Source organism: Ilyonectria robusta, assembly GCF_021365365.1.
Source record: "Ilyonectria robusta strain PMI_751 chromosome Unknown BGZ61scaffold_1, whole genome shotgun sequence".
In the NCBI taxonomy this organism is placed as follows: Eukaryota; Fungi; Ascomycota; class Sordariomycetes; order Hypocreales; family Nectriaceae; genus Ilyonectria; species Ilyonectria robusta.
Window position 1 is genome coordinate 2,993,017 of NW_025764435.1, and position 20,735 is coordinate 3,013,751.

The 20,735-nt window shown below is 53.9% G+C and overlaps 7 protein-coding genes across 7 annotated transcripts; 3 read left to right on the forward strand and 4 right to left on the reverse strand.

Annotated features, from left to right (window-relative positions):
- The first annotated feature begins 1,236 nt into the window (after nucleotides 1-1,236).
- On the forward strand, nucleotides 1,237-3,066 carry BGZ61DRAFT_438832 (Alg9-like mannosyltransferase family-domain-containing protein). The gene is made up of 4 exons (XM_046244290.1): nucleotides 1,237-1,582; nucleotides 1,621-1,807; nucleotides 1,870-1,997; nucleotides 2,058-3,066. The coding sequence occupies exons 1-4, from the start codon at nucleotides 1,344-1,346 to the stop codon at nucleotides 2,986-2,988; spliced, it is 1,485 nt and encodes a 494-aa protein (XP_046112490.1). The 5' UTR covers nucleotides 1,237-1,343; the 3' UTR covers nucleotides 2,989-3,066.
- Nucleotides 3,067-3,591: 525 nt separating this feature from the next.
- BGZ61DRAFT_488914 (ribosomal protein L1-like protein) lies at nucleotides 3,592-4,447 on the reverse strand (the record flags this gene model as incomplete). Its single annotated transcript, XM_046250163.1, has 4 exons — nucleotides 3,592-3,854; nucleotides 3,907-4,100; nucleotides 4,157-4,334; nucleotides 4,429-4,447. 4 exons carry the CDS (start codon nucleotides 4,445-4,447, stop codon nucleotides 3,592-3,594), a joined length of 654 nt encoding a protein of 217 aa, XP_046112491.1.
- Nucleotides 4,448-4,619: 172 nt separating this feature from the next.
- Nucleotides 4,620-9,789, forward strand: BGZ61DRAFT_438838 (putative death-receptor fusion protein-domain-containing protein). The gene is made up of 6 exons (XM_046244291.1): nucleotides 4,620-4,925; nucleotides 4,979-5,823; nucleotides 5,872-7,108; nucleotides 7,161-8,239; nucleotides 8,291-8,964; nucleotides 9,026-9,789. The coding sequence occupies exons 1-6, from the start codon at nucleotides 4,831-4,833 to the stop codon at nucleotides 9,764-9,766; spliced, it is 4,671 nt and encodes a 1,556-aa protein (XP_046112492.1). The 5' UTR covers nucleotides 4,620-4,830; the 3' UTR covers nucleotides 9,767-9,789.
- Nucleotides 9,790-9,820: 31 nt separating this feature from the next.
- On the reverse strand, nucleotides 9,821-12,041 carry BGZ61DRAFT_21034 (uncharacterized protein). Its single transcript, XM_046238009.1, has 2 exons — nucleotides 11,367-12,041; nucleotides 9,821-11,293 (listed from the first exon to the last, which is right to left on the reverse strand). Exons 1-2 carry the CDS (start codon nucleotides 11,905-11,907, stop codon nucleotides 9,876-9,878), a joined length of 1,959 nt encoding a protein of 652 aa, XP_046112493.1. The 5' UTR covers nucleotides 11,908-12,041; the 3' UTR covers nucleotides 9,821-9,875.
- A 374-nt stretch (nucleotides 12,042-12,415) lies between these two features.
- BGZ61DRAFT_438841 (putative transcription factor SipA3) lies at nucleotides 12,416-16,924 on the reverse strand. The gene has a single exon (XM_046244292.1). It carries the CDS (start codon nucleotides 16,784-16,786, stop codon nucleotides 12,671-12,673), a length of 4,116 nt encoding a protein of 1,371 aa, XP_046112494.1. The 5' UTR covers nucleotides 16,787-16,924; the 3' UTR covers nucleotides 12,416-12,670.
- Nucleotides 16,925-17,585: 661 nt separating this feature from the next.
- BGZ61DRAFT_408398 (uncharacterized protein) lies at nucleotides 17,586-19,531 on the reverse strand (the record flags this gene model as incomplete). Its single annotated transcript, XM_046243192.1, has 5 exons — nucleotides 19,367-19,531; nucleotides 19,166-19,250; nucleotides 19,053-19,102; nucleotides 17,864-18,995; nucleotides 17,586-17,800 (listed from the first exon to the last, which is right to left on the reverse strand). Exons 1-5 carry the CDS (start codon nucleotides 19,400-19,402, stop codon nucleotides 17,586-17,588), a joined length of 1,518 nt encoding a protein of 505 aa, XP_046112495.1. The 5' UTR covers nucleotides 19,403-19,531.
- A 267-nt stretch (nucleotides 19,532-19,798) lies between these two features.
- Nucleotides 19,799-20,548, forward strand: BGZ61DRAFT_438844 (uncharacterized protein). Its single transcript, XM_046244293.1, has 2 exons — nucleotides 19,799-20,253; nucleotides 20,306-20,548. Exons 1-2 carry the CDS (start codon nucleotides 19,933-19,935, stop codon nucleotides 20,480-20,482), a joined length of 498 nt encoding a protein of 165 aa, XP_046112496.1. The 5' UTR covers nucleotides 19,799-19,932; the 3' UTR covers nucleotides 20,483-20,548.
- The last annotated feature ends 187 nt before the right edge of the window (nucleotides 20,549-20,735 follow it).

Below are 20,735 nucleotides of genomic sequence, written 5' to 3' on the forward strand. Positions count from 1 at the left end.
GGTGCAGAAGAAATCGGGTGATGCTATGGCTGTGCGCAGAACCGCAGAATAGGAGGCCAACACGTGTTTGCAGGGAGGCCCAAGAACAGGCCATGGACGCTGGGAATTCTAATTGCTCAAGATTACCATGGGCCTGGGAATTGCCTGCTTTGCTGCTAGTGGCCGGCGTATCAGTGGCCGCCGAGCTGAGATCGTCGCCGAGGGCGGTTTAGCGCCCACGGCTCTGGGCAGGATCCAGCAGGGCTTTAGGGGGGCCTCCTGGGCGGGCTACTGGACTCCAATGCCCTTAGGGGCGGGGGTTTGGGTGTCCATCTTGTAGCAGGTGCTGGACAGCCCTGGGGGAGTGCTGGGGAGCAAGGCCAAGCACTGGAAATCATGCTAGGCAAGGCCTTCTAGCGGCCCTCTGTGGCGGATTCGACAAGGAAGCGAAGGATGGAGAATCGGGGGGAACGGCGCCTCCATCCGTGGTTCCGCCCATCCCGGACTCCGGCGCTGTCTCCCACTGGCTCCCACTGGCTCCCACTGGACGGATGCAGCCCCTGGCGGCGGCGGGCTGCTCTTCACCCCCTGTGCGTCAACTGTCTGACCCTTGACGCTGGTGTCTTGGTTGCCGTCGCTGCACACGGCAGCCGGCAGTGGTGTGGGTGGTCACTGTGGTGTGTCTGTTTCTGTGTGCGGACGACCCCCAAAAACTCATTGATTCTCCCCCCCTCCCCACGAGAATCATACATACACCCTGCTCCCCTCTGCTACCTACTCTTCTTCTATGTTTTTCTCCTTATCTGCCTACTTGACCTTTCGAGCGCACCGTTGCTGCACCTAATATTTCTATCGCTTCTCTCCCCTCACCGAGTTCGAGCCCGCCGCCAACAACCTAGAGCATACGTATCGACTCCAACTCTCCGACTCCCCTCGCGCGCCACGTCTCCAACATCCAGCCAAGCTCCATCCCCTCCCGCCGTCCACCCTCGTACACGCGCGCGCCCACAAACGTCTTGCAACTTGCGCAGGGTAACCGGGAACTCGGTTCTCCGTCTTCCGACTCGGTGCCGTTGAAAAGTTGCGGTTGCAGTCGCATATGCCAGATGCCGTTGCGACCTACTTCTAAGCCCATGCCCGCTTCGCCAGCTTCGCTCTGCTAGACAAACTATGTGGCGGCGCACATATCTTTTTCTCATCCTCATCCGGCTGTGGTTTGCGTTGTCGCCCAGCTATCTCCACCCCGACGAGAACTTCCAAGGCCCCGAGGTCATCGCAGGTACGCTCAATCTCTCCTCCTGCGCTCCGTCGTCTCGCGGCGACCAGACTCCTTACTCTCCCGGGAGACAGCTCTGCTCCCCCGCATGATGCCCATCTCCCAGCTTGCTTGGCTGTCGATCTTTACCAAGGGTGCTATACTAACATGCCACTTTCTACCAACAGGACAAATCTTCAGCTACCCAGTCCGACACACCTGGGAATTCACGAGCGAGAACCCCATCCGAAGCGTCTTCCCACTATGGCCCGTCTACGGTCTCCCCATGCTCCTACTCCGATGGCTGTGGATCGGTAACGGAAAAGATGGCGAGATCCCCCGATCGCCGTCTTCTGGACCCTCCGCGTCCTCATGTTCGTCATCAGCTTCGTTTTGGAAGATTGGGCGCTTCACGAGTTGATCCAGTCACCCAGGCACCGTCGCGTCGCTGTCCTGCTGGTTGCTTCCTCCTACGTGACCTGGACTTATCAGACCCATACGTTCTCCAACTCGGTGGAAACACTAGTGGTTGCGTGGAGTCTCGTCCTGATTCAGCGTCTCGCCGATGCACGGGTTCGTGTGCCCCCCCAATTTTGGCTCTCGAGTACAAGTCAGCTGATAAAACCAACACACAGCAACGATCATGTGTCCTATCCTCTACTATTCTTGGAGTAGTCGCCGTCTTCGGAGTATTCAACCGAATCACCTTTCCAGCTTTTATCTTCGTCCCTGGGCTTCGGTTGATCCCCGTCTTCTGGAAAAGGTGAGACTCATCACCCCATGAGCCTGTCTTGTGAGAGTCACAACTAACTCGCCGCCTAAGGCCCGCATCTTTTGCAGCCCTGGTTTTGGCTGCCCTTACGACCTCAGTAATTGCCATTGCGCTGGATACCGCATTCTACCTCCCTGAACCCGTTACCTGGGCCGGTCTAATCAACAACCCCGTAATCACCCCTCTCAACAACTTCGTCTACAACTCCGCGACCGAGAACCTGGCCCAGCATGGCATCCATCCTTGGTATCAGCACATGGTCGCAAATTTGCCGCTATTGCTAGGTCCCGCAGCAGCGCTACTCATTTTCAAACCCGACCTCTCTCTACGACTTTACTCGGCGATTTCGGGTCTCCTCGTCCTATCGGCCTTCCAGCATCAAGAGGCGCGATTCCTCCTACCGACCGTTCCCCTGTTGCTCTCCTCTATCCATTTGCCAAGGAACAAGGTCGTCTTACGCATTTGGCTAGCCGTTTGGATTATTTTCAATATCTTCCTGGGCCTTTTGATGGGCATCTATCACCAGGGAGGAGTTGTACCGGGACAGGTGTTTCTAAGCCAGCAGCCAGATGCGACTCAGGCCATTTGGTGGAAGACTTATACCCCTCCGGTCTGGCTACTTAACGGCAAGAACGAAGTGCTCACAACGAGAGATGTAATGGGCATGAAGGGCGATTTACTGCTTGAGCAGCTGTCCCAACTCGCGACGTGTGACACCCCCGCAGATCGACGGAGCCAGGAGTATTTGAAGGAGAAGAACGGCACGTATCTGATTGCCCCGGCGTCAGCGACGTGGCTCGACCCCTATCTCCCGAACAAGGGGTTGGAAGGACTGCGATTTAGGGAGGTTTGGCGTTATCGACGGCACTTAAATCTGGACGACATGGACTTTGAGGACGATGGCGTTTGGGGCACCCTGTCTAGAGTAGTTGGGCGGCGGGGTCTGGTTGCTTGGCGAGTCACCAAAAGCTGCCCGAATTGATACCGGGATAGGACACACTTGCGTAGACTTAATTAATGATGACCTCAACTTTTTTTCTTGGGGCGGCCCATGAATTCACTTTGTTCTCCACCCACTCATTGCTTTTGTTGTTATTGCCCGCGCTACGTGTCACCCCAGCGAAATTATAGTGTCATATGTCTCACCCTTGTCCACATTCTCATTTCCCCGCGAATTGTCCGTGTTCTTTCTGGTTCCATGAGTGCCTGCATAGCTACGTACGGGTGACGCATTGCCCAATATGGAGACGAGAGATGGAGACGGAAGCTGACCAATTCTCCAATGGTATTTTTATCCCCTGTTTCGCTTCGCGCGAGGAGAGGTTCAGGACAAAGGCGGCGCCCGTGTTACATCGCCCACCGGTGATTCCGTACTTTGTGCCTTGGGTTTATGCGCTCTCCAGGGCCCACTGCATTACAACCCATTTTTGCACTGCATATACACGGCATTTCACATGAGAAAGAGACGAGGTAGAGTGGTCTGATTGTGTTTTTTCTTTTTGTCACCATGACCCGAAATCTATGCCAGCTCCCGCATTTCAGCAGACAGAATCTTCCAGACTAGGCCAAGATCCCAAAAGTACACTTAGTACAGACGCTTGGGGGGAGACATGGTAGCCTTGATGGTCAGGCTACCAACGTTCTGCCAGCCCTTCTTGAGAAGAGAGACAAGGTAGTTGATGGCAAGCATGATGTTACCAATCAGCTGCTCCTGGGCCATCTCGACGTTTCCGACAGCGACACCCATGCAGAGAACCTTCTTCAGCTGGAACTTGATGGTGGACTTGACATCGTTGATTCGGGCAGTCAGGTCGTCGGCGTGAGAGACGGGGGTGGGGAACTTGCCGGCTGTGATGGAGTTAGCAATGCCGATGGCGGTTAATTGGGTTGGATATCTTACCCTTGGACAGACCGGGTCCGAGGAGACGGGGGATCTGCTTGATGAGAGCCTCGGAAGCGACGAAGGCATCGTACTTGCGGGCAAGCTTCTTGATGAGCTTCTTGTTCTTGTTCAGCTTCTTCAAGTCATCAGCGGACATGGCATCGACACCTCCGTGCTTGGCACGATCGATATCGTGCTGGTCACCGAGAATGCTACACGACCAAGTCAGCAAGATTTCTCTAATCAGGGGTTTACGTTCGAATCGTACCAGATGGCCATGTTGGGACGGGGGATGGCGGGCAGCTTGATGGTGCCAGAGAAACGCTTATCACGCTGGGGGTCATAGTTCTTCAGGCCGATCTGGAGCTCGACGGTCTCGAGGAAGTTGCGCTTCTTGGTCTCGTTGGAGTACTCCAAGAGCTCAGCGACTTGCGTCCGGACATTAGCTGTATCGCAGTTAGCACGAGAACAATTTGCGGCGACGAGGGCATCGAGACTCTAGACTAGAGACTAGAGCGCAATGCCCGAGGGTAATCGTACCGACTGTGATCTTCGACATCTTGACAGTCTCCCAATAGATTTCACTAGTATCTAATGGTGGTCAGGAGCGTGTGTTGTTGAGGTTCGGATTCAGGTAGAATTTCAAGATTTTGCTAAAATCCAAATTCTGCGGGTGTGGGACTCGGTAGTGGTGGGGCACTGCGGGAGGGCAAAATTTTCTCACGGGGTTTGGCACGTGATGTGGGCCTTCGCAGCTCCTATGGCGCAAAAGCCTACCAAGCCTTGGAGCTAGATCACCGTGAGGGACGACGACAGCTCTGGATAAAGAGGAAATCTCTTTAATCAGAGTGGACTAGATCTTGTATTCTGCTGCTATTGTATCGGGGAAGCGCAGAGACAAAGGGTTTGCCTCCTGCATCGACTGGAAAATCCGACATCACGATGCGGGACAACGCCCAGCAGGTTGACGACTTAATTGCCAACTCGAATCACATCTCAAAATGGGTCGAAGAGCAGCCAGCTGAGAGCCAGGCCAGGTGCGCATTTATTCCAAAAACTTCCAGTCATGTATTCTAAGCGGACAAAATAGTTGGGCCGAGTCAATCTTTACACAACTCCTTGACAATGCCGCACAGCCCAGATCAGCGTCTGGAAACTCTTGCGTAAAACTTTGTGGTTTCGTGGAACAGGCTTCAAAATCAAGATCACAAGTTCTCCGGGTGTGGGCTTTTACCAGAGATATTACCCTGAAGCTCTTCAATTTCTACATCGAGTGGAATGAATCAGACAACCACCGCTCCATGAGATTAGTCTTGGAGTTACTGCCCCGGCTCATAAGAAGGAATCCAGATGAGGACGCTTCACAATTGACAAAGGGAGGGATCTTGGACAACCTTGTCTCCATCGTTGCAGGAATATCGGCTAAGCCCCTGGCCAAGTCCGCAATCAAGGCCCTAGATCATCTCTTGACTAAGGACATCGTCTCTGTTGAAGAGATCTACTCAAGTTATGTGACTCTCCAGCAAAAAGAAGTGTCAAGTGACAGTCTTGAAGTATGGAAGGATATCTTCTTTGAGCTATTTCACTGGATGAGATTGCACTTTGTTTGCCCAGTTGCTGGGAGGTTCATTGTTGTCTTGTACCGTGCATTGCGCCGACGGACCCCCGAGAAGCCAGCGGATCTAACTATCGAGATATGGCACCAGTGGCTGCTGGAAGCACTAACCGAAGAGTCTTCGATCCTGGAGCCTGTCAAGAATTACATATTTCTTTCTCTTTTTAAGGCTGATAAGTCAGAGGCCTTATTGTTCCTGAGGAGGATGAATAACTACGAAGCTGTCTCAGCAAGTACCAGCTTGGACTTAGATATCCCAGCGCTCTTACAGCTGGCTGCTCTCGAGACTGGAAAGAAGGTTGGACTAGTGGAGGAACCAGGTAATTTGCTCCACCAAAGTGACTCAAGATACTGGCTAATGATTGCAGCTTTGAGCGGCAATGAAAAGCCCAGCGAGGAAGCGTTATCCATTATTCTCGACGAAAAGGTTCTAGAGAGTGTTCTAGCTCATCCTTCGCCCGAGGTCCGATCCTTTGCCTTCTCTCTTCTAGTCAGCTCTCCTTTAACCACGCGGCCCTATTCTTCCAAGGCGCTGGAGTTGTTACGGAAACATATGGCGGCCTTCTTCGCCGAGTCGGATGCCAAATTCCGAAACGACATCTCCAGTAAGGTTCGAGACATGTTCAAGAGAGTGAGAGGTGCCATTTTCGTGCTGAAGCGAAGCATACCTCGAGCAGCTGCCCAAGTCCAGAAGGAGAATGAGGCACAAGGCACTTCTTCGAGCAAGTCAAACACGGTGATTTATCGCGCCAACTTAATATCACTGCCCGAGGCGCAGCTGGTTGAATACTTGGAGTGTCATGAAAAGTTCCTTTTCTGGTATATCGGGTTCCTGTGCAGCGAATTGACCCCAACTGCTTCTTATCAAAGACACATTGCATCTCTAAAAGCAGTCAAGTTCATACTTCGCATGGAAGGAGAAAAGGGCAAGACATGGGAAACATCCGATGATCAGCGGCTCTTCTTCGATCGACTCGACGGCACGTGGCTGAGGGCTCTGTCTGACTTGATAATGGATCCCTTTGATGACGTTCGAGAACATTCAGCTGTTGTGCTCAAGCAAATCTTCTCGGATGAACGGTACACATGCTTTACTCTCATGTCAACAGGAGGCAGGATCAGTGCATCTGAAGAACTTTCTGAACTTTTGCAAAGAGCGGAGGAGCTAGCGAGGAGAACAGCTCGAGCGGACCACTCCGACGGTGTTGCTAGAGTATGTCAACTTCTCTACAAGTTCTCGAACGGCGAGCAAAATCGCCTTTCTCTTTTGTCGACCCTAATCAGCGGGCTCGAAACCAAATTGTCAGTGGCTGAGAAGGATCTGGGCCGAGCAGTCCTGGAAGCGCCAGTCCATGGTGACTTTTCTTCCCTCTGCTACACCTGGCAGGTGGTCTCAGAGCTGCAGTTCTCTGAAAGCGAGTTGCAGGCTGTGCAAGTTCTCCAGGATCGACTTATGATATGCAGCGAGCGGGTGTGGGCAGCTGTCCGGGACATCCTCTGCGACGACTCACCAGAGGGCCATTTGCCTGAGGACCTAGAAGAGGTCGATGGGCTGGATACCAAGGACATTCTAAGTTACAGCTTCCGAGCAGTTCACGAAGCGAGGTAACCCGAATTACTCTCCCATACTTTTCTTCGTTGTTAACATTCCTCACAGCAATCTTATGCGGGCTCTGATTCTCTCCATCAAGCAGACGTCCAAATCGGGAAGAATACACCCATCAAGGGAGGTATACGAGAGGATAGGCAATCTATCTTTCACTCAGCTATCCACGTTGAGGCATCGAGGCGCATTCACAACAGTATCCCTAACCTTCGCGACGTGTTGTCAATTCGTCAAGCACCTAGATCAAGAAGCTGAGGACCAACAAACGCCAACCTTGCTCGAGAAATGGTACAATGGAACCATGGATGCCATTGTCGCCCAAGTTTCGACAACTCGAAGATCTGCAGGAATCCCTGCCATGATGACCGGCGTGCTCTCTGCCAATGCCTCAAGTCCTTCCTTCGAGCAGGTAATGGTCAAGCTGATGGAAATTGCCAGCCTTGAAGCCCATGTCTCTAAAACCGACGGCACCAACCTTCCTCAGGTGCATGCCTTCAACTGCCTAAAGGACATTTTCAAGAGCTCGTATCTCACTGCAGTTGGAAACAAATCGGAGAAGTACTTGCTGCAGTGTCTTGAGCTGGCCGCTAATGGCCTCAAGTCAGAACTGTGGGCTATTCGAAACTGCGGGTTGATCCTCTTGCGCAGTCTCATTGACTGCTTATTCGGCTCCCATGAAAGCAAGGCTACCATGGAGGCTGGGTGGGATGGAAAGGCCAACCGCATTGCGTATCACCGCTACCCTTCCCTTCCAAAGGTTCTCCTCAATCTTCTCATGTCGGGTCATGAGATCATGGCACCCACAGCCATGGGCTCGGCGGCGGCAGAGTCTGTCTTTCCAGCACTCGATATCATCCGACGAGCCGGTCCTCCTGAGCTACTCCGAGACGAACTCCAGCTCCACATCACCAGGTACCTAGCTAGCCCGGTTTGGCATGTGCGTGAGATTGCAGCTCGAACCCTTTGCTCGTGTCTCCTGCATGACAAGTGGCTCGATGCCATCGCCGCTTTGGCTGCGGAGTCTGTGCAGCCCGCAAATATCAATTTCCAAAACTATGTACATGGTGTTCTACTATCTCTCAAGTTCGTCATCGAGAGACTTCAGGAGGTCGTACAAGATCGTCTTCAAAGTAAGTCCATGACCCGAACACATCGTGGGCCATGCAACTAACACACCATAGGTGACGTGCCAAGACTTGTCCAATTCCTTGGGCAGTATTGGAGTCAAATACAGGCTCTCAACTCCCCGGAAATCGCAGCTGCGTATCTCGAGGTTGTGAACATGGTGCGAGCACTTCCAAGACCAGAAGCCGCTGGGCGTCTCCAATTCGAGTTTCCAATTTTCGGCAAGTCCCAAAGTGCTCTCTTGAGGGGTCAGCGGGTGATTCATGAGGTCTATTCCGCCTCAGAGTCTGGAACACCAGTCGAGAATCTCCGAGATCTGCTCTTGGTCCAGAAAATGGGTGTGAACAGCCTGGTGGTTGGGTTGGAGACAATTCCGAAGCTCTGGAACGTGTCAACGTTTTCCGAGACTGACCTCTCTAGCTTCTGCGACCTTTACTTGGACGTTTGCTTAGCCATCGGTCCGGCCGAGCCAAGAGTCGTTGCCCTGCAAAATCTTACGGAGCTGCTATACCATTCGCTGAAGACGAATACTACATCCGCTCTTTCTGCCTCATCGCTCTCTCGGTTATGGAATAGCCTGCATTCGGGCTTGTTGAACCCTGGCCTCACCAATGCCGTCATCAGAATCAGCGGTTGTATCATGGCGATCCTAAGACAACGACAAGGGGTTTCTGTGGCAGGCATTCAGAATTGGGGACACATGATGTCAGACATGGGGCTGGACGACAAGGTCGGTTTATTTTTGTTCTTGATGTTCTCACTTCTTGATCTTGGTATTAATGCTTTCTCAGGACTTCGATACCCGCCTAGCCGCAGCAGAGTCTCTGGCCTCGTTCTTCAGCGTCACGGACTCAGCATGGGCCGTCGAGGAATGCCTCCCGGCCCTGCTCGCCGTCTATGACTCACTAAACGATGACGATGATGATATCCGGGACATTGGCTCAGCCGCCGTAAAGAACATCCTCGGGCAACCTCTCGTCCCTATCGAAGCCGCCAACCGGCTTGTGGCTTGGCTCGCTCAGCACTTCAGCAACAGCCCAGCGTTCCGCCGCATCGTGGCAGGCCGAATCATGGGAGACATCCAATTCCCCGGTGTCGACAATGGCGAGACCAAGTTCGCGGATCAACTCCAGGAGGCCTTGAAGTTCGACGACTCCCTCTTCGTCATCGAGGAGCAGAATCTCTTCATCGACGAGGTCAGAGAGTCCCAGCGCTGGGTGGTTGCGTTCGAGAGCATGCAATGGAGCCTAGAAGACGACGCCCTCAAACATCTGACATTGTCTGTATGTGGAGGGCTGGTCTCAGTCGATCATCTGACGAGCGAAGAGGATGGCCCTCTCGGATACGGATCGAAGCCCCAGGTCTTTGCCATCCTGTCACGCGTCATTCAGGCCGCTGCCGCGCTGATGAAGCATCACCCGGACCCCAGCCGGCGCGGAATTGTCGAAAAGGCGAGCCATGTCTTGGAGAGTGGCAAAGGTCACATATCTGGTCTACTATTGCGGCCGTTGAAGGAAAGAACACATGTTTGACTAGAATAAACAAATCGAGCATTTTGTATTTCAATTGCTCCCAAACGCCCCGCATACCCAAACGTTCCCATTTATATTTCACATGAATCGTTAATTTGGCCATCTTCCCCTACAGCACCGGTGACCCTGGCTTGGAGTCCCGTATGCTCTTGAGCGACGGCGTAGAATCGGACCTCTCCAGCAGCCCCAACTTGCCCAACTTCCTCACCAGCATGGTGTTTTGTGCTTGCAGCTCACCAACTTGGCCTTCGAGGATATCAATCTGCCGCCTGGCGAGGTCCCGCTCGGCTCGGATCTTCTCGAGCTCGATCGTCATGTTGGCCTTCTCCTCGCGCTCTTGTGTCTTGCGCCGGCGCTCTTCGGCTTTCCGTTGCTCGGCCTCCCGCTTCCCCTCTAGCTTGCGCAACTCCCGGCGGTACTTCTCTTCTTGTTTGGCGACCTCGCGGTCGTGCTTCTCGCGCATCCGAGCGAGAGTCGCTGCGTCTTTCTCCTTTTCTCCTAGTAACTTGGTATTCCGACGCTCCTGCATCTTGGCCACCTTTTCGTCGAGTTTGCGTCGCCGCTCCTGAAGCTTGCGGAGCTCCTTATCGTTCTGGTTGGGTTGCATGTTGGACTTGGATGTTTCGGACTGGGTCTCTGTAGTGCTTTCTGGTGATTTGTCTTCGGTCACGCTCCTCTCCAGGGCGGAGGCAAAGCTTCGAACGGACGACGTGTCGCTGGCAACACTGTCGTCTTCATGATGCTCTTCTTCGATAGTTGGAGCATCGGAAAAGCTATCGTTAGAGGTGACATCTGAGTAGGTACCAATCCTGAGGAGGCTGGACGCGACCAGGGAGCTGGCTGCTCCAAACGCTCCAGTGATGATCCCATACAAGCCATTGCTAATGGGAATCGGGGCGTCGTCAGGTTCCAAAGGCTCGCTGATAGGAACGGTGGGATCGGTATTGGTGGTGATGATGTCTGGGGTGTGTAGGGCTTTGTTTCCCTCCAGCTCAACCGCCGCTTCGGCAGGCTTGGTGACATCGTCCTCGCCGGGTTTTTCGAAGCCTTTGGCAGACATTGACGTAACCCACTTGGCGAACTTCCCCGCGTCACCGACGATCCCTGGCGGGGTTCCCTTCTCAATCAAGAAACGGGGCACGCTTCCTCCAGGATCGCTTCGCGTTATCATGACCCACTCGATGGCGGTGGGAAAATCATTGGCAGCCGCTGAGGCGCCATGGCTCTCATTGACGGTGCTTCGCCTCCTAGACTCGTCCCTACCCAAGTCGAGGGATGAGAGCGATCTCTTAGTCGCCACAGGGTCAATTGGGATTTCGCGGATCAGCTCGACGGACTCGTAGTAGCCGCGAATGATGCCCTGACGCGGGGGGCATTCCGGGTGCTCGCATGGCTTGGAGACGATCATGAACTGTCTCAACGGACGAGACCCGTCGGCGGGCTTGGCCGAGGTTTCGGAAGTCAGGAGCAGGGTTACGAAATCGCGCGGCGCAGTCGGGCCCGGGAACTGGGCAGAAAGTTGAAAAACTGCATCATCACGGTCACGGTCAGCATGACTGATACTTGCGTGAGATGGAGGAGCGCGCAGATGTGGACCTACCCTGGAGTTGACCAACGTCTTGGATGGTTCGGCTCTCAACCCGTTTGTCGGCGCCGATGCCTCGAATGTTGCCGCTTCCTGGGGACCCTTGAACCTTCATAGTCTCTGCAAACTCGATGTCGAGGCCTTTCTTCCAATCGTCAAAGGAGAGTCCCTCGTGTACGCTGCGTCGGGCGAACCAAGAGCCACGGCCATCTTTGGCACCCAGCTTGTAAACGTTGATACCGAGCGGGTTATCGCGCGGGTTTATTTTGATATCTTTCCATTCCTTGCGGAGATCCTGTGCTTGGCCGATGGCTGCGGCTGTTTGTCGTTGTGAGGGTGCTCGCTGGATGTCGCCGATTGATACCGCCGATTCCGTCTTGGACCGGGCTCGCCCAGTGTTCGGGGCCGCAGGCTTCGCGGCTGGTGCTGGGATGGATTCGACGACGGTCTGCGTCTCGGCCAAGATGTCTTCGAGAAACTCTTTGATATCGTCCTGGGGAACGTCGTCCCAATCGATGGGGGCCATGGCCCCAAGCGGCTCGTGGTGGCCAGCCATGATGCTACCAACACTCTCGGAGCCTGGAGATCAATAGCGGGGAGATACAGTGGGAACGGTACAGGTCCTCAACCGTCGACAAAAAATCAAATAGCCAAGAAATATTCAATGGTGAGAGAGGGAGGGCGGTGGAGGAAGAAGAAGAAGAAGGAGATGACCAATCCATAAGATCAAGGCAACGGAAACGATGGAGGAACAGGCTCGTTCCGGTTGGAGGGTCCGGCGCCTCATTGACGTCAGCGGGGGGCTCGGCGTCGGCGGTGCCGCTAAATCAGTACCTAAATCACCGATGGCAGCGTAGCAATGCTGACAGATGATAAGCGCCCCGCCGGGAATGCGCGGAACACTTCCAGCCTCGCTTCGAATACGTGTACCGTCGTAACTTATGGCTTCGTACTCCGTAAGTTAGTTCGTATACCTACATTCGAAAGCAACTGGGTTGTTATTTGACTGACTTGTGCCCACACAGCATGATCAAGGGTGGCCACACTCACTTCAACCCTTATTAGTTACATCAATTCGCTCCCTGGCATGCAATCAATCTCAAGGTTTTTTTCTTTTTACTTCTACATAAAAGCCCTAATCCCATCACACCCTACTATCTACCCAATGAAACAAATAAAGGCCTTCTACACACACCATCGGGCCGTCATGAGAGCGCTTCGCTTCCGTCCCTCAAAATAAATGACTGCTCCGCCCAACTCAACAACGCCGTCTCCTACAGCGCTGGCCAGATGCTTTCAATGCAACCATACACCGCCATTTATGCCATCGTCAGTTTCCGCTGCCTCATCACCGCTTGATGATCAATCATGCAGCTTCCACAGTGACTGTCGCGCCACTCCTCCAACTCTCGCCTTCGCTCCGATGACATCGCCTCCATGACCTTCTGTGGACTTCCGCTTCGCTTTTTCTTGTTGCCCGCCTTCTTGTTCTCCGACTGGCTGCGCAGCACCACGTCCAGGTCGTCACAAAGCGACTTCTCATCGATCAGCCAGTTCTCCCATTCAGACTGGAGCATTTCCCGCTCAACGCTGTTGACCACCCTCATGGCTACAAGCAGGTCATGTCGATAAGACCCGAGCCGCTGTCTTGTCCGTCGCAGTCGACGAGCCGTAGCCTGGCTCGAGGGCGCTGATAGCGCCGAACCGGCATCCTCCCAAGGCGAGTCCATGTCCGTAGCATCTAGGAGTTCCTTGAAGGTATCAAAACACGTGCTGTTCTGTGGGAACGAGAGCTCCTGGCCGGCAGCCCTAGACGCTTCGCTCAAGTCGGCAATGTAGACGGCCTTGCTCATCATCGTGTTTGGCCGGATTCCCATATTCTGCATAAATCCCACGGCCCTTCGCTCGCCCCACCACGTTGACATTTCGCTCGACGTTATCAGCACGTTGGTCAAAGTGCTGAATGCGAGAAGACCTAGAAGGAACCCGTGCGCTGTTATAACGCCGAAAACCTTCTGCAGTCCTGCGATAACCCACATGATGATCGACGACACTGCGCTCTCCCCGAAGGACCGGAGAGTTTCAAAGATCATGGCCGTCAAAGTTCTCGGCTTGATAACTTGCTTCTTGGTGGACTCTTTTGTAGCTGGGGAGAAAACCACCACCTCCGTCTGTTGTCCAATTTGGCCATATACCTGGATGGCTCTGTTCGTTCGACTACGCGCGCCCAGCTTACGGACTTGGTCCGTAGCAACCTCTGCCAAATCCTCGGCATCGCTTACAGCGTCATGGAGCGCTTGGCGTTCCACCAAGTTCTTCGATAGGGTCGGAAGCTTAGACCAGTCAATCTTGGTGTAGACTGCTAGCTTACACTTTGACTTGGCCACATGCGTGATGACTATCTTCGTGATGACCTTGAACCATGACGAATGGGGCAGATGCCACGCTGTCTTGACATGGGTGACCACGTATGTGACGTGGTCACTGAAGACCTCAATCACTTGGTAGTCATTGACATTGGCCGTCTTGGATCGTCCAAGAACGTCCTTGTAATCAACCTGGAACTCGAAGTCGCGCCGCATCCGCCCCTGATCAACCAGGGCCCATGGTCCCTGCGCAATCTGCTGTGCTCGTCTCTCAAAGTACAGCTTGGGAAAGACGAAGCTCTTGTCTCCAAATAGAACATGGAAGCAGGCCTTGGCACTGAGCTCAAAGGTTCGTTCAGCTGCCAGCTCTGTCATTCCCTCGGGTTCGTACACGACGGCCTTGGTTGGCAGATGGAGCTTGTGGTCGGGTCTTGCTCGTGATTTCGAGGGGCGAATACGCGGGCTGAAGTCGTTGACTACTCGGCCAGCTGGTCTTCCAGACGATGTTCCATCGTCAATGGGGGTATTTGCTGAAACCTCTTCCCAGCTTTCCACACTAGGGCTTGGCCGATCTAACTCTTCCTTTTCCAAATTAATCAATGCCGAGATGATCGCCTCAACCTCCATGGGCTCTTCGGCCTGGAGGTCGTCAACCAAAAGATTTAGACGGGTATGGAGCAGGCCGAGTTCTTCCAGGAATATCTTGATGGTGATCCTGGTGTATCCCGTCTCATTAGAATCATCGCCCAGATGTAGGAAGATGAAATCACAGTCCTTCCCAGGTGCTGCCGTGACCTCAGTAATGATGTCAAGGCTGATGCTGTATGCCGTGACAAGTCCTATTTGCTGGCCGTAGAAGTACATGTTATCGGGTGTGACATAGATTCGGCCATCCCCAGCCATATCCGGCTTCCCGGGACCATGCGCGGGTGAACTGGTCCAAGCCGCACAGAAGACTAGGACGAGTTTCTCCTCCAGGGGAGCATCGGGGAATATCAGTCGGAACTGTGCATGTTGCGCTCTCAGCTCAGAAGGATAATTGCGAGGGAAAACCTCGCCGCCAGTGTGTGACTGTTGCGGTCCTTTGCCAAGAGATGCCTGCGATGTCCCAGGCACAACCACGCCGATAGGGTCATCGTCGTCCAGCCTAGGCAATACCGGCTGTGGAGGTGCATTGACGGCACCCCAGACATTACTTCCCCAATAATTCGCCACAACCGAGGCCGGCAGCTTTCTGTTGTTGCCCACGGGACCCCGCTCTCCTGCAGTCAACACCGCGATGCGGCTCAATCCAGTCATGGAGGGGGGTTTTGCGAGTGTTAGGGGAGCAAGAGCTCCGATATGTGTATTCACTGCCGGTAGCATGTTTGGTGTTTGTCGAGGCGAACCAGGCATGGCTGCAAAGGTGTTGGGATATCCAGGGACCAGACTATTACTGGATGATATGAGACCAGCGGCCCCAGCTGATACTACACCACTTCCGTGAGCGGCCTCGACGTTGATACTGCCGAACGTAGCCTTACGGTGAAGATCAAGCCTCTGGATGATCCTAGCCGCATGCTCTCGACCGCTCTCGCCTTCTTCTCGAGCAAGGTCCCGTCCTAGAGCAGTGATGGAGCGGCGAGTCAAGCTACCGTTAATGTCGAAACTCTGCCTCGCACTGAGCCCACCATCAGGACCAGGGATAGGTAGGGTACTCGATCGTTCATGGGCGAGCCCAGACTCATCGGCTATGCTCGCCTGAGCATCAAGCGTCTTTGCGGAGAATTCGGGGATGCTTGGAGGTGAGATAGAGAAAGCAGGGTCCACGGCACCCGGAACGCTGGTGTTACCACGGTTTATCGTGGTCTCAAAGGCGCGTTTCTTGGTGACTTCAAATACCTCCAGCCACTCCGTAAGCTCACCTTGAGTCTCTGCTTGGAGTAGTATCGTTTGGCTCTTTGTCTTGACCTCGAAGCAAAAGCGCCTCTCCTCGCCCACGGCCGGCTTTGCGTTACAAAGCAGAACGCCAATCTCATCACCTTGGAGGACTCCCAGCGGGCCTGGGATTAACCAGCCGAAGATTCCATCCCTGCAGTAATACCATCTCCTGACCCAAGCATGTCTTGCTGGCTTTCCAGAGATTGTGCGAAGAAATAACCAGCCCTGCTTCTCAGAGACTACGGTCGCGCCGTCCTTAAGCCGTATGTTGACAGGGCCACGAGAACCAAGAAAGGGGACGGTTGAGGTGCTGTAGTCCTCGAGTTCACGAGAGGGCTTGAAGCCTGCAAGCGCAGTCTCTCCAAGATCCCTTCGGGCGACCTGTAACTCCCGTCTGAAGACACCTTCCGAGGCCTCCATCTCCTTGGACCATCCGTGGATACGGTCCATTTCATGATTCCACTTATGCGCACTGCTCACTGCCTCACGAGATCGCTTCATTTCTTTCCATCTCTCGGTACAGATCTTGACAATGAGCTTGTCCATCGTGAAGCGCAGCTGAGGCGCAAGCTGACAGTAGTCCATTGACGCCTTGAGATATACTTTTCGGGTCTCGTACACGGCAAAGGCGTCCTCGCGGAGAGCAGACGGTTCCTTTGTTTTGGACTGACTGACATAGCGAGCCAGGGTCGAGTCGAAGATCCTTTGAGAGTTGTCCAACGCTTTCCTGCATTCCTTGAAGTGTCGGAGATCGCCAGTGATGAAGTTTCGGATCGGTTCGACAATGGTGCCATCCATCTTCTTCATGGTGTTCAACATGTGCACCCAATAGTCGCGCCAGCCATCGCCCACTCTCTTGAGAGCCAGGAAGGTGTAGTCATTGTCGACCACGCCATCAGCAGCCGTAGGCACCGTCTTGGCGAGGTATGTATTTATCGTCTCTTCGAGGGTGAGGAAGTCGTGGAGGAGCCGCGAGGTAGACGTGACATAACCGTTAAGCCACCGTTCTATGGCGTCGACTTGCTCGGCGAAGTTGGCGGCGGTGACACGGAACGTCGGGGAGTCGAGCGCAGCTTCGTTGAGGCCGACGGGGATTGCGCTGCTGGCCTGCACAATGGCTGGTGCCGTCGAGCTCGGCGGATCGGGCATGGTAAGGAATGCTTGACGCCAGACTTCAGCTACAGCTGTCACTGCGCTGGAGTCTTGAGGCGAGAAAGGATATGACGGTGAGAAATGGACTGATGTGCTGGCACAAAGAGACGGTGATGGGAGGCCTGGCCTGTTTCCTGTTTCCCATGTTGACGTACCTACCTCCGTACCTGCCTACCCTGGCACCTTCCTCGCACCGCACTCGTACACCCCCACATGGACCCAAGCCACGCCAAAGCGCCCCGGCAGCTCTCCCCTCCGAATGCGGAATACGCAATACGCGGGTTCGTTGCTCGCATCTCACCTCTCATATAAATTTCACAACTTGGACAGCACTGTTATATGTAGCACTAGGCGAGACTCTGGACGGCACCTGGACACAGGGTCGTCTCACAAGGGCCTCCACAAGCACTTACCCTTGTTTGCAGACCCCTACTAGGTACTTCAGGTGTGTACTTGGGGCCACTGAGTACGGATACGTATCACGATCAGGGCAATAATGCCCGGAACAAATTTGCCCAAGAAGCAAACGACTTGTATTTTGTTGACTCTCCGCAATCGCGGCTGCTCCTCGTCTACCACCATAGCATGATGGATGAGCCCGCAGCGCACGCATCGACTCTACTCTATGACTGCAGATTCTTCAGGCCAGCACATTGGCGACGGCCTGGACGAACCCTCTAGTCGCTGCACCGTCTGGATTTATTCATTTTTCATAATGGGGGCTGTCATCTTGTGAGCTGCATGCATGATCGAGAAGACCAAGGCTTTTCGTACCTCCATTCCCGTCGATCACAACTCAAGAGGCCGTCATCATTGTGCGAAGTGGACTGGGTCGCGACACCTGGTGTTCATGATGGAGAGGCGCGAGACAGTCACCCCCCATCAGGCGCTTTTGAGCAAATGACATCGGCGCGGCATCGGTCGACCTCGGCGCCTCGTGGCGCCTAGCACTGTGGTCGTGCGTGGACGGTTGAACTTGAGTTGATCCCTCGCTGGTGACGAGGGGACCCGCTGGTCAATCTGCTCCAGAGTTAGCAAGGCAAAAGCAACCAACTAGGTACGTCTGTCACTCACCGTCGTAGTAATCATCGTCGTCACTCAGATCAGCTAGCTGCTCAAAGTTGACCTTGTATCGGAGAAGACCGCCGATGCCACCAAAGCCCTTGACGAACTGGTTGCCTTCGGTCGATCGGTCAGAGACGAACTCGAGCGTGGTACCAAAGTCCTTGTAGTGTTCAGCAATCCATTCCAGGAATGAGTCTTGAGAGACAATATCCATCTCCTGACCGGTCTCCTTGTCGAGGAACATATCTCGGGTGGCCTGCTCCTGCTGCTTGGTGGTGTGCAGAATGATCTCGGTGCCATTGCTATCCTTCAGGACATATCTGGTGATCTCAAGGTTCTCAAAGACAATCAAAATCTCAACGGCACCGAGTTCCAGGGCTTTAAGCGTGTCGTCAATACTATAGCAGACCTTGCCGGTATCCTGGCTAATCTCCTCGAAGTACTTGCCAATGAGCTTCTTCTCCTGGATGAACTTGACGTTGCCGAGAGTCTCGGAAGACAGCTCGATAGCCTGGTTGAAGCCGTTCTCGCCACCGTAGGAGACATCGACGACCTTGATGACCTTGGTTGCCAGACGGTTATCGAACATGTCGGATGCGTTGAGGTCGTTCTTGAAGTCGGCGGAACCAGCGAGAATGATGCCAGCCACGTTGACTTTGTCGGCAGTGATAAAGTTTTGCACAGCCAGCTCAGCAACCTTGCGGACGTAGTTGTGACGCTTTTCCTCACGGAGACGGGCGAAACGAAGAGCGGACTGACCACCACGGCCGTGCTTCTTGGGAAGATCGACGGAGAACTTGTGGACGATTTCGCGAGTGTTGCCGCTGAGGGTTCCGAAGAGGGCACCGTTACCATCCATGATGATGAAGCCGAACTTCTGGTCCGACTCGAGAAGCTCGGCCAGGGCCTCGGTGTGGAACTTGTTGTCGCAAAGGTAGAGAGAGGTGTTGATAGGCTTGAACGGCTCGAAGTCGATGTTGACCTTTCGCTCCTTGCCTTCAGAGGTCAAGATTTCACCACAGTACACGACCAGACCATTAGGAGGGACCTTGTTGTACAGCTTGAGACGCTGCTGGGTCGAGGTAATGGCGGACAGGACGGACTGTCGGTTGACACGGGACTTAATGTTGGAGGCGGTACCCTAGATGGGTGTTAGTATTCCATGGGGAAGCATCTATGAAACACGTCGGTATCGTACGTATTCTTCAGCCAACATCTTCGCAGCTCGCGAGACCTGATCCTTGGGGGCTAAAAAGAACCATGTTAGTGCGCGGTTTCCAAAACATGACAGCATCGGAGGGGCTGACTCACGAATAATCAGGGAAATCATGGAAGTTCCATTTCCTCTGGCGGCCTCGAGGCGCTTGATCAACTTCTTGACCTTCCAGATCTCGATCTGTCGACGGAAGCGCGTTAGCCATGACGAAAGCTGGGGTTGAGACAGTTGACTCCGCGAGCGCGGGGCAGGTAGAGGAGGGGCTGCAAAAAAACCGGCAAAAATATACAACTCACGTTCTTCTCGGCCTCGTTCGCCTGCGGGTCGCTCATCTTGGCGGTGTGTTTGAGAGCCTTTGCGAGTAAGTATTTGGCGTGTCTCGCGGGTCTAGGGACTCCGGGTTGCGGTGTGTTCTGGGACCAAGAGACTCCCGAAAGTTGGATGCTGGTGCCAGATTTTTATCGTGCAACAAGCGATGACCTACACGCACCCACACAACATCCGCCACAGGGGACTCCAGGTGCCTAGAGTTTGGTACCCGAGTGGGCCGCTGGCACCGCCACCTTGGGCGAGTCGGGTCAAGTTCGGGGGAGGCTGGTGACCTTGGTTCCTGACTCGAGAACGCCACAGGTGCAGGGTTCTCTGCTGGAACCCCCAGACTGCCCATGTCTCTTCACCGCCCGGCAGTATCCACATGCTCCGCTCTCCGGCGTCACCACACTTCGCACCGGAGACCCCCAATAGCATCCCTCCGGCCGGCAACGATTCCTACTCCGGGTCGTTCATTCCCTCGTCTGTCAACGTCCTCTGACTTACAAGGACCGTAGCCAAAATAAGGGCACGCCTAGACACTCCCTTCACAATGGAATCCGGTCCCACAGAGCTCGCGGCCACCATCCAAGCCGCGCATATCAACAGACACCCAGATCCGAAGCTCGATCTCAACCCGTCTACAGCCTCCTCGACTAGAGAACCAGTGATACTTCGAAGCTTGAGGCATGCCAGCGATGATGAAATAGACGAGGAAGACGAAGAAGATATCCCATACAGCGTCCTGCAGCCCGCACCTCGGTCATACAATCTCCCCCCTCTGCCAGACCTACGATTCGAACAGAGCTACCTTCGAAGCATCTCCAAGGCAGATACTTGGTGGAAGGTGGTATTAATCACAACCAGGGATCAGGTACATATAAGAAACGCTTTGTATTCGAGGGGCCAGTACTGACTCACTCTAGATTATGATGCCCTTAGCGCAGGGTCTGCTATACAACCTATTCCTATGTGGCTGGCAACATTGGAACAGGAATGCCCGACTACATGGCAACACAATAGGCGCCCGGGCTCGCAGATGGTGGTATGAAGTGAACAACTGGCCGTTACAGACTCGGGGTAGTCCGAGAAGGCGGTTCTAGACACGAGAGACCAACCAAAGTGAAGTGTACATAAATATTGTAATCTAACCCGAAGAATACCTATGATATTTACTCATTCTTAAATCGTCACTTCATCAGGTGATGGGCTCGACGAGAACTTTTCCGGTTTGATGCTCGTCTCATTGACGAATACCGGTGGTTTTCCGAGTTACAATCAACAATTCGGGGCCAAATCTATTCCCCAAGCCCATAATGCCAATCATTTAGCGACAGTGATTCTATGCCATGTATC

What these genes read in the sequence shown, in the direction of transcription:
- BGZ61DRAFT_438838 (XM_046244291.1), top strand. Translation starts at nt 4,831, where the DNA reads ATGCGGGACAACGCCCAGCAGGTTGACGACTTAATTGCCAACTCGAAT. An exon ending in CCAGCTGAGAGCCAGGCCAG is followed by an intron (nt 4,926 to 4,978) that starts GTGCGCATTTAT and finishes CGGACAAAATAG; the next exon opens with TTGGGCCGAGTCAATCTTTA. An exon ending in CGTACAAGATCGTCTTCAAA is followed by an intron (nt 8,240 to 8,290) that starts GTAAGTCCATGA and finishes AACACACCATAG; the next exon opens with GTGACGTGCCAAGACTTGTC.
- BGZ61DRAFT_21034 (XM_046238009.1), bottom strand. Translation starts at nt 11,907, where the DNA reads ATGGCTGGCCACCACGAGCCGCTTGGGGCCATGGCCCCCATCGATTGG. An exon ending in AGACGTTGGTCAACTCCAGG is followed by an intron (nt 11,294 to 11,366) that starts GTAGGTCCACAT and finishes GTGATGATGCAG; the next exon opens with TTTTTCAACTTTCTGCCCAG.
- BGZ61DRAFT_438832 (XM_046244290.1), top strand. Translation starts at nt 1,344, where the DNA reads ATGATGCCCATCTCCCAGCTTGCTTGGCTGTCGATCTTTACCAAGGGT. An exon ending in GGCGAGATCCCCCGATCGCC is followed by an intron (nt 1,583 to 1,620) that starts GTCTTCTGGACC and finishes GTTCGTCATCAG; the next exon opens with CTTCGTTTTGGAAGATTGGG. An exon ending in ATCCCCGTCTTCTGGAAAAG is followed by an intron (nt 1,998 to 2,057) that starts GTGAGACTCATC and finishes TCGCCGCCTAAG; the next exon opens with GCCCGCATCTTTTGCAGCCC.
- BGZ61DRAFT_438841 (XM_046244292.1), bottom strand. Translation starts at nt 16,786, where the DNA reads ATGCCCGATCCGCCGAGCTCGACGGCACCAGCCATTGTGCAGGCCAGC.
- BGZ61DRAFT_438844 (XM_046244293.1), top strand. Translation starts at nt 19,933, where the DNA reads ATGGAATCCGGTCCCACAGAGCTCGCGGCCACCATCCAAGCCGCGCAT. An exon ending in TAATCACAACCAGGGATCAG is followed by an intron (nt 20,254 to 20,305) that starts GTACATATAAGA and finishes GACTCACTCTAG; the next exon opens with ATTATGATGCCCTTAGCGCA.